This window comes from Physeter macrocephalus, chromosome 6 (assembly GCF_002837175.3).
Source record: "Physeter macrocephalus isolate SW-GA chromosome 6, ASM283717v5, whole genome shotgun sequence".
Classification (NCBI taxonomy): domain Eukaryota; kingdom Metazoa; phylum Chordata; class Mammalia; order Artiodactyla; family Physeteridae; genus Physeter; species Physeter macrocephalus.
Genome location: NC_041219.1, coordinates 36,859,146 through 36,870,591, shown reverse-complemented (window position 1 = coordinate 36,870,591; position 11,446 = coordinate 36,859,146). Strand labels below are relative to the sequence as shown.

At 36.3% G+C, this 11,446-nt stretch overlaps 1 protein-coding gene across 11 annotated transcripts in view; it reads right to left on the bottom strand.

Moving 5' to 3' along the window:
- The window catches only part of HCFC2 (host cell factor C2), a 60,979-nt gene that overhangs the window by 21,184 nt on the left and 28,349 nt on the right, over nt 1-11,446 (bottom strand). For 10 of the 11 annotated variants that reach the window (XR_003680135.2, XM_055085269.1, XM_028490516.2 and 7 more), the window contains 5 exons: nt 8,660-8,837; nt 4,944-5,147; nt 4,318-4,391; nt 2,267-2,404; nt 158-343 (listed from right to left, as the gene is read on the bottom strand). Coding sequence is in view for 10 of the 11 variants with exons in the window: in XM_055085269.1 (XP_054941244.1) it covers nt 158-343; nt 2,267-2,404; nt 4,318-4,391; nt 4,944-5,147; nt 8,660-8,837 (780 nt within the window). In the remaining variant the exon portion in view is untranslated. Of the gene's footprint in view, nt 1-157; nt 344-2,266; nt 2,405-3,056; nt 3,139-4,317; nt 4,392-4,943; nt 5,148-8,659; nt 8,838-11,446 lie in introns of those variants that run through there. The other variant, XM_055085270.1, reaches the window with a different exon arrangement.

Below are 11,446 nucleotides of genomic sequence, written 5' to 3'. Positions count from 1 at the left end.
AGAGCGGCTAGGCCCGTGAGCCATGGCCGCTGAGCCTGCGCGTTTGGAGCCTGTGCTCCGCAACAGTGAGAGGCCCATGTACTGCAAAAAAAAAAAAAAAAAAAAAAAGCATACACAGATTTCCCTGACTTTCTAAAGTCTTGATCTGATGTCTCACCTTTGAAATTCGGACTGCAGAAGGAGCTCCAGGAAAACCGGGAATACAAGTTTTAAATTCACTGATTTTGCTGAAAGGGCCTATTCCACAACCATTGATAGCAGCAACCCTGAATCTGTATCCTGTGCCTGGAACAAGATCTTGTTTCTTAAGTAAACTGTAGTCAGGTACATCTGCATTTCCTATCTAAAATGTAATATACGCAAAAGTCAAACAAAAGATGCAATTAATTATTTTTTCATTAAATAATAAAACTTTTAAAGAATGAATTATGTTTTAGGGTTGTAGTTCACATTATTTATTTTCCTCTTTCATACATGGAATGAACCACCCCCACCCCAAAACAAAAGTAACTAAGCCCATAAATTGGTGATTCTCATCCAGAGGAAAAGTGCCTTTCCAGTTGAGAATCACTGGTTATAAAAAGAAATATAAGGGTATTCTGCACATGAAGAGTATGGAGATAGAAAAAAACTGACCACTATAAACAAGGTAACAACTATCTCCATGTAAACTTAATGTGGAGTAGAAATCTCAGAAAATTTACTGTCAAACAGTCTAGCCAGGAACAATACCCTTTGGACACAGGCTAGCAAACTTGATAGAAAAGGAATGACTAGCATGTAGTACAGAGCGTTTTAATAATTAATATTCAGCAGATGCTGAAAAAATGTTAAATTAAATAACTGGACTGCATACTCTGGGTAAGAAGATCATAACATCTACAACTTTCAAACAATTTTTATATATTCTCCCTCTCACTACACCACAGTGAGACAGGTAGTGCCAATGTACCATCCCATTTTTTTAAGGGAGTTAGGTCATCTCCATTTCACAGATGAGGAAACTGAGTCTCAGCAAGGTTAAACAAGTGACTTGTCCAACGTCACACTGTCAAGTGCTGGAACTAATGATTCAAATTCAAGTTTACTGGCTCTAAATTTTCTGTTCTATTCTTTCTTTTGGGAAAAACAGATAGCTACTAGGCCCTTAGATAAGGATATTTCCATGTATATGAAATCAAACTACAGCTAGAAATTTTGTTAGGCATAATACCAACAAATTATTTACTAGGATATCTATTTTTGTCAAGAATTGGAAGAATTCAATATGTAAAAGTGAGACACCAGAAGTAATATTAGAGAAACTAAAATATAATGATAAATGATATATTCCCCATTAGTAAGATCTTTGGGAGATTCAAACTGAATATGTATTTCTTTGGCAATTCCCTCTCTGAAATTCCCCATTCCAGAAAAAAATTAGTTCAATATGCTTTGGAGCTGTTATCTATTTCATAATTCTTAGAGGGTTAATGTCTCATCTATATATATATGAGGTCCTCTTTAAGGGACTTCAAAATTAAGGGAAAATTAGACTGTATTCAATAGTGTAGGGGTTTTTAAATTTTTTAAACTGTGAAATTAGGAATAACAAAAGTTCTAAGTAAAAAAATGTTCTTTAAACATTCTTTAAACACACCAGGTAACAAAATTAGAGATATTTCAAAAAATCTTTACCTGTACTGGCCAGACCATATCGTTTATGACTCAAAATCCAGCCCAGTGATTCTATGAGATTTTTAAAAATAACCTGCTTGTGATATATTCTATAAAAAGAGTCTTAAAAAAGAATATAGGGGCTTCCCTGGTGGCACAGTGGTTGGGAATCTGCCTGCTAATGCAGGGGACACGGGTTCGAGCCCCGGTCTGGGAGGATCCCACGTGCCGCGGAGCAACTAGGCCCGTGAGCCACAGCTACTGAGCCTGCGCGTCTGGAGCCTGTGCTCCGCAACAAGAGAGGCCGCGATAGTGAGAGGCCTGCGCACCGCGATGAAGAATGGCCCCCGCTTGCCACAACTGGAGAAAGCCCTCACACAGAAACGAAGACCCAACACAGCAAAAATAAATTAATTAATTAATAAACTCCTACCCCCAACATCTTAAAAAAAAAAAAAAGAATACAAGATAACTATACATAGAACTCTCAATTATAGAGTGTAAACAGATCCCAATTTCACTCATTTGAATGTCCTGCATCAGGATTATTATTTTAAATCTCATTCTTGAGGCTTATAACTAACAGTGTAGAGAGTATGTCAATAGCTACCTTTGAGATGCTTTGCTTCCCTTTTGGCAGCAAATAAAACTGGCTCACCAAAGCTGTATTATTTTTAAAAATTCCTACATCACACCACTGTCGTTCTCCTGCTTTCATTGTGGTCATTGGATTTGAAGGAGTCTCTTTCTAATTTCAGAGAAAGAAAAATTTATGAAGACTCTTACTGAACATACAAGAAATTTCAAGATTTAATAATCCATGCAGTGATCTACAAGTAGGTATATGGGTAAACACCACAATTAATAGCTCATAAGTAAATAAACTCTTAACATATTAGGTCAACTGACAGTGAAACAGGGTTGCCAATTCAAACATAGGGAGTGACAGGCATTCTCCAAGTCAGTAGCTCTGTGCTATCAACCTAGCTGGAGTTAGCATGCTTTCCAATCAGTGATACGTTAAAATGCCAGCTGTTTTATAGAACACTGTCATTTCAGAGACTCTCTCAGAAAATGTAATAATCCCTTTAATGTGACACTACAACTTACTCCAAAAGGAGCAAATAAGGAAAAATTCATTCCAAGCTGGCTTATTTCTAGATTTAAAAACAACTAGCAGAAATTCAGTGATCTTTGCACTTGAAATACCTGTGATTCTCCAAACCTAAAAGGAGAAAAAATGTTCAAAACTAAAATGCAATTTGAATATAATTTATTATGTACTAAAGAGGAACAGATTAAACAGTTTTACATTTTTACCTTGCTTTAAGACTAATAAATTTCCTCTACCTTAAGCTACTTTTAGTGATAAGTGAATTATACTTATCCCTGGAACTAACCTTTTTAAGCCATCTTCTTTATAAATGAGACACTGTTTCCAGAAGCTCAAAACAAATGTGCACTTCAGTTATTTATTTCTGTCTTGAATATATAACAGCAGAGGTACATGCTTATAATTCACATTACTTGTTACTTAGGCTATCACACATGACAAAGTGAGCTAACTAGAAGAGTCTTTAAGGTTTTTAGAAAAGGAATAGCTTTTAAACTTGTTTTCATTTTAAAGTTGTAAAAACTCTCTTCAACAACTTTTATAAAACAACTGGCTCCAACTGAAATAACAGATACCACTCTGGCTGATGCATTGCAAAACAGATTTAAGAGATAAAAATTCATTTTAATAATTCTTCTCTGAGAAGAGTCTAAGAACACTGGGACTTAACATTCTGGAAAGGTGAAAGCTGATGAAGGTAAATACACAATCAAAAGCCATAAAATCATGACTGAAAGAAAACTAAAACTATAGACTAATCTTGAAGATTCTAAAAGGTAAATTTTAGGTCAAATAAAAACTCTTGCTCATAGCAATAAAGTTAAAATGACTGAGAATTTAAAATTAAATTTAAAGATATACACAAACACATGTATTCATCTAAGTGAAACAATCTTAGTATACTATTTGTGAGGCACATTCCTAGCATTTAAATTTGGTACCAGGCAGACTAATTCTGGCCTTCCACCAAAAAACCCAATGTCAGAGATTGTTGGGATACCCTACAGGTATGCCTGACTCAGTATTGCAATATTCTGTTGTTCTCCTATTAGGTAGCTAGCAATAAAGCCATTCAAGTTTTATGTTTTATGACACTTTTACTCTTTAAACCATTAATGTAATTTCAATATATACACATATGTATGTAAACACACACATTTCTGATTATGAAAGTAACATTTTATTACAGAAAAATCCTGAAAGCATAAAGAAGAAAGTGAAAATTATCTCTGGCCCCACAACCTGAAGAAAGTCATCTAGCATCGTAGTGCAGACGTGTGAGGACTCACGTAAGAGTGTGCATGTACGCACTGTGTGTGTTTTTAATAAAATTGGGAATGCAGTATATATATTATTTTTTGTCCACAATTTTCCACTTAACATTATACTGTGAACAGTTTCCTCTTTAACCCTTCATTTTTCAATCTATGTCAAATAATTACTAGAGGATACCTGAGTCTTTTCCTGAATTTATGTTGAAGGTGCTCAGCATTTAAAGCATATTTAACCGTCTGTAAACATATATCATCTCCAGGTAATATACTTACAGAAAATGGCATCACTGCAGCATGTGCCTCTACACGGCTGATCTTAGTTGCAGGTAATGCACATGTTTCATCAACTAAAAATTAAACAATTCATCAGATAAGACTTACATAATCACTTATCAAACAGATATATTAAAATATAATTTATAAATATACAAAAAATCACAATAATTGGAAATATGGACCCTCTAACTTGAACTAATTCACAAAGTTCATTTTTCAAGGATTTGATGACTAGATGGAACTTCAGAGAATGTTCACCAAACATGAAACACAATTCCTATTGCAAAAGAATAAAAAGAATTTACAAAATCAGAAATCAATCAAGCTGGGAGAATTGTCACTCCATAGCCTAGAACTAATCTTTTCTAAGGAAAAAAAAATTTTGCAGAATAAGTTCATGGTAGGAAAGATACATTCTGATTGTATTACAGTGTGTGCTAATTTAACTATTTTATGTAAAGTAGCAAGAGAATATATTATATAATGATTTTAACTGAAATGCCTTATCTTTTTATATTTGATTCAATCCAAGATGAAATGCAATTCCCATCTAAAACAAATACGTTTGATGAATTTATATACAAAAATGGTTCAAAATACAGTATGTGAAACACATTTCAAACCTTCAGATTTGGTACTGAATGTTGTTAGTGAAGTTTCATCTTTAACAACTGCCCCATTTGTACTGGATGATTCAGTTTTAATGGTCTGCTGGGTTACCATAGTTTGTGCGTTGGAGACAGTACTGGATACAGAAGTTTCAGGGATTACTGTTCTTAAGTCCAGGCAACTACTTAGAACACCTATATTTGCTGAAGTGTGAGGACCTAAAATTAAAGGGAAAGGATTAATTATTAACATAACACCTGCAAATAACTGCTGTATCTTGTAGTTCTTGTCACCCAATTCTTGGTATTTTCAATTTTAAAATCATAAACGTGAGCAACACGAAGTCAGTCATACGACTTAACCATTAGGCATAAAATGTCTAGAAAAATAAAGTGCATTATATCCATAACAGATTTACAACTTCTCAGCTCCTTCTTCCATTGTAAACACTGAATCACTGTTCTTGAACTCTACTCAGTAATAGATCAAATGGCCTTTCCTCCCATTTTAGGAAAAGAAAAAGGTGATCAGGCATGAATGCCACCAATTTTCTGCCTTCTCTTGTCCTAAACTAGAAATGTATTTATGATTGTGCCCAGCCCCTCTGTCCTTTCTTCCATTTCAGATGATGACTTCTCTCCTAAGGAAGTTTAATCTATTCTCTTGTGCTCTTGGTCCCATTCCTTCTGCATATTTTGGGACCCTCTTTTATCAATCATTCCTTTCTTATTGGGGTTTTCAAATTCTTCTTCAGTAGTTTTGGCCCTCAGTCTATAAACATTATAAACAAGTATTCTCCAGTTATCATCTCCCCTCGCTAATTTCCTTTAGAGCAATCTCTAATTCCTTGACCTCCCCAAATTTGATCCAGCACACAACTCTAATGAAATGGCTCTGACAAATGTCAAGGGATATTTATTTCTAAGGGATTCTTATCTATTTTCATTTACTTGACTTCTCTGCAATGTAAACAATCCTGACCACATACTCTTTTTTGAAACTGTTTCTGTCTATGACTTGTATTCACTCATGCATACATCATAAATGCATAGTCATAAACAGTGATGCCCACTATACAGGTAAAAAATATGATACCAATCTTTTCTCCTAACCTTCTTGGAATGCCTTTTCAATCTCTTTAGCTGGCTTCTCTTCTTCAAATGACTCTTTAAATGCAGGTGTTTCTAAGCCTTTTCTTTTCTCCCCTTGCATATTTTCGTGTTGTTTTAGCTACCATTCACGAATTATACATCTCTCAAATATATGTCCCAGGTGCAGTGCCAGGTCCTGAGAATCCAGCAGTAAACAAGTCAGACAAGGTCCCTGCTCTTATGGAGCTTACATTTTAGATACTCTTAATTTCTAAATTTATACTTCCAGCCAAGAACTGCCTCGTAGACTCCAGACCTAAGTATACAACTGCCTATTAGAAATCTTTACCAATATGTTCCTCAAGTGCCTCAAAAACAGTAAGTTCAAGGTTGAACCTATCTTATCCCCAAATCTGTTCTTGCTCCTGTATTTCCTATCTTGATGAAGAGTATCATCAACAACTGAATGTCCAACCCAGAAAACTGGGAGTCATGTTCAACTCATTTTTATTTCTCATATCTAACCAGTTTCCAAGTCTAATACGTGCTACTTTCTAAAGGTCTCTGAACTGATGTATTCTCTCCTCTCCATCCCACCCACTGCTTTAGTCTCTATGCATCTCTTGGAGTCCTAAAAGAACCTCCTAACGAGTCTCCCAACCATTTCCTATTATAACTCTTCCTGATGGTGAGGCTAGAATGTCCTTTCCAAAATAAAAAAACAAAAACTAATCGCGGGGCTCCCCTGGTGGTGCAGTGGTTTAGAAACCGCCTGCCAATGCAGGGGACACGGGTTCGAGCCCTGGTCTGGGAAGATTCCACATGCCGTGGAGCAACTAAGCCCGTGCCCCACAACTACTGAGCCTGCGCTCTAGAGCCCACGAGCCACAACTACTGAGCCTGCATGTCACAACTACTGAAGCCTGCGCACCTAGAGCCCATGCCCTGCAACAAGAGAAGCCACCACAATGAGAAGCCCACGCACTGCAATGAAGAGTAGACCCCGCTTGCCTCAACTAGAGAATGCCCACGTGCAGCAACGAAGACCCAACGCAGCCAAAAATAAATTAATTAAATAAATTAATTTAAAAAAACACAACTAATCGTGTCACTCTTTCACTTTTGAAACATACAGAAAAAAAAAAATAAGAAAGAAACATATCAGCTACTCCAACCTACAGAGAAAAAGCCCAATCTCCTCTTGTTAACCTGAAATTGGGTAACCATTCATTCACACATTTGAAGTGCTCTAAATTTTTTTTTTTTTTGCGGTATGCGGGCCACTCACTGTTGTGGCCTCTCCCGTTGCGGAGCACAGACTCCGGACGCACAGGCTCAGCGGCCGCGGCTCACGGGCCCAGCCGCTCCGCGGCACGCGGGATCCTCCCGGAATTCTCTATGTCTGTGATTCTGTTTCTGTTTCATAGATATGTTCATTTGGGTCACGTTTTAGATTCCACTTACAAGTGATATCATATGGTATTTGTCTTTCTCTGTCTAACGTAACTAGTAGGATAATCTCTAGGTCCATCCATGTTGCTGCAAATGGCATTATTTCATTCTTTTTTATGGTTGAGTGGTATTCCATTGTATATATGTACCACCCATTCACACATTTGAATATCTACTATGTGCCAGATACTGTCATTGTACAACCACTCTTGTTTCTCCATTTGACTAATATTAATTTTATCCAAACTGCCTTACAAGTAGGATTCAGAGTACATTAAGATTCTAAAATCTCAAAGCTCATATCTGTTTTCAAGAGTATAAACTTCTTTATATGATAGACATAGAAAATCACTATAAAAAAGAAATTTAAACTGACATCCAAGACCAAGCTTTTATAATTTTTGACCAAATGATTCCCTTACATCAAAAAATCAACAAAACAAAAGTGCTCTCCTCTTCCGCAAATAATAAAATTAGAAAAACTATAGGAAATTATTTTCCTTGAATATGTTACGGTTGTAATTTTTTCAAATTAAAAATAAAACCACATATTCCTATGTCAGGGATATATCAGAATGAGATTTATAAAATAATTTTAGACAATGAAATCAGAGGCAACACTTAATATATCTCAAATGGTATCAGAATATTCAAATTAAATACTTTAAAATATAAGGATCACCAAATTACAAGCTGTACCATGAATTCAACAGGCTAATCAACAGTTTCATAAATGAACTACCTTCTGAGGATAATCCAGTTACTTGGTAAACAAATATTTATTTATTTATTAAGTGACTGCTATTTACCAGGCATGAATCTGGGTGCTGGAGAACTTTATGTGAACAAGATAGACAAAATCCTGGCCCAAAATAAATTACTGCAGATAGTTATAAGTGCTAGGACAACAAGGTAACGGAACAGTGATACTGAACACACTGGCCAATCTCAAATGGTACACAAGAGCTCGCCTCATTTAAATTCTGTAGTTAATAAGTAATTTTTACTATTCAGGTAAGTTCTTGCTTGGTATCTTGACATCATTTTAATTAGGGTCAATATGGTAGGTATATATTATATTTTGAAAATGGACCCAAACCATATAACATTTACTTTTTCAAAGACTCTAAAATTTTCTACCATTATTATAAAAAGCTTAAGTTTTATTTAGAATGCCACCTTTATACCTTCATTTTTCCTTAGCATATCCACCACACAACTGTTATGATTAGAAGCGTTAGTTGCCAAAGATGAATGTAAAGTGGCATTAGAATCAGTTGATGCTTTGGGTTCTGGTTTGTTTTTCAGTGAAGTTCCTTTCATAGCTGTATGTTCAGATTTTGCACTGTTCATTGTATCACTGATCTACAAGAAATAAAATAATTTATTGTAGCAAGTAATGTTCAATTAAATAGAAATACATGTAAAAAACAAGCAAAATAATTTACAACATAAATGTTTTGAAAATAAATTTTCCAAAATACAAAACAGTTTAAATAATATTTTTGTACAGGATTTTTCTTTAAATTTTATAATAGTTTAAGAAAACAATTTCTTTCCATTTAACATTCATTCTCAAAAGACCAGTTCTGAAGGGAAAAGGAACAGTACATTTTGAGGGAAAAAAAAAAATCTACATTTTTACAAGTGGTAGTTAGTATTCAAGTAAATACATATGTAACATAGGTGACAACACCCAAGATACTGAATTTAACATTCAAATTTTCTTAACAAGATCAGACATGTACACTAAAGATTTTACGACTCCTAAGAGAAAAATCTCAGTTATATGAAACCTTCAAGCATATGAATTACTCTATATGACTGAGTTTTCCATATAGGCTTCAAGATTTAATACATACATATCAATATTCTTCACCATTAAACATTCTAGATAGGAATCTTCCTAATTACATTTCTGTTTGTCTTCTTAAAGACACTATAACAAACACATTTAAACCTTTTGATAATTCAAATCATCAATGTGAACATCAGTTATTATATAGCAATAATTATAGGCCTACTGAACCATAAAAGAGATCTGGCTTCATTCAAATACCCCAATATCGTTGCCTCTTTTTCGTTACATGTTTTTTGTTACTTTTATGTCTCCACCTTTAATATCAATTATAACTATATTATCAATTATAATTTCTCATAGCTTAAGGATACTTGTCCATAGTATGCCCTCTACTTCCCTTCTAATGTGACGATGACAGCCACAGCCATTAAAGAGCATTATACTATGTGATAGGCCTTGTGCTACATAGTTATAAAGTCTGTATCTCATTTAATCTTCATAAGAATTCTATAAATTGGCTAATATCATCCCTGGCTTACAGATGGAAAAAAATGAGACTCAGAAATCTTAAATAACACACCCAGGGTCAGGCAGCCAGCAAGTAGCAGAGCTAGAATTTGACCCTAAGTTTATTTCACTACCAAGTGTAGTGAAAGTGTACTATCTGGGAAGCACAGTAAAGCGAAGTGCAAGAAATGAGGTATGGCTTTATAAAGCAGAAAAAGCTAAAGCTAAGCGCTTGTAGGTAGAAAGTCACTGAGAGGTGAACCGTTTTTGCTGAAGAGCCCAGAAAGGCTTGGAAATTGGGGGCATCAGGTTCTTTGGAGACTGAAGTGCAGAGTTCAGAACACCAGAGGACCATCATATGGAAGACTATATAAAAAGTGTCTTCAGCCCCAGCTCTGCTCTTCCAGCATACAAAGGCAGACAGATTCCTTACCTCCATTCGAATTGAAGAAGGGAGATAGGTAGAAAGATTAAAATGGGAGTCTCTGGACCATGGTACAGAGTCTCTCTGGTGAGGATGGAGGAGGGGCACCGATACTGAAAATGGGGATTAAGTGAAAGTCTGCATACTGAACAGAGAGACACTGCCCTCTCTGCATTAAGCTCCCAGAATACTGATAGCCAGGCTTAGAGCCCTTAAGCAAGAGGTTGGAGAAGTCTCAGGGGAAACCCACTGGTCCACAAGAAAAGACACTGATATTTGTGGATCCTCACTCAAAAACCCTCATTAAGGTCTACTAATCAAGCATGCCCATATGCATACAGCTGCTATGGTCTGAATGTCTGTGTCCCCCACAAATTTATATGTTGAAACCTAACCCCCAAGGTGATGGTATTAGGAAGTAGCTTTGGGCTGTGATTAGTGCCTTATAAAAGTGGCCCAAGAGTTTTGTTGGTTTTTTTTAAAACAGACTGTGCTAGACTGTTTTCATAAAAACTTGAAAAATTCACAAGTGGATCAGCAGTGCATGAGCACCCCCTTTTCCTGATGCTAAACGCCAACACTGTGTGGCTGACAGGGTCTTGGTGCTCCAGCTGGGTGTCAGGCCTGAGCCTCTAAGGTGGGAGAGACGAGTTCAGGACACTGGACCACCAGAGACCTCCTGGCCCCACATAATATCAATCAGCAAGAGATCTTGCAGAGATCTCCGTCTCAATGCTAAGACCCAGCTCCACTCAATGACCAGCAAGCTCCAGTGGTGGACACCCCATGCCAAACAACTAGCAAGACAGAAACACAACCCCACCCATTAGCAGAGAGGCTGCCTAATAAACTAAGTTCACAGACACCCCAAAACACACCACTGGACGCGGTCCTGCCCACCAGAAAGACAAGATCGAGGCTCATCCACCAGAACACAGTCACTAGATCCCTTCCACCAGGAAGCCTACAGAACCCACTGAACCACCTTACCCACTGTGGGCAGACACCAAAAACAATGGGAACTACAAACCTGCAGACTGCAAAAAGGAGACCTCAAACACAGTAACTTAAGCAAAATGAGAAGACAAAGAAATATGCAGCAGATGAAGGAGCAAGGTAAAAATGCACCAGACCAAACAAATGAAGAGGAAACAGCCATCTACCTGAAAATGAATTCAGAGTAATGATAATAAAGATGATCCAAAATCTTGGAAACAGAATGGAGAAAATACAAGAAACATT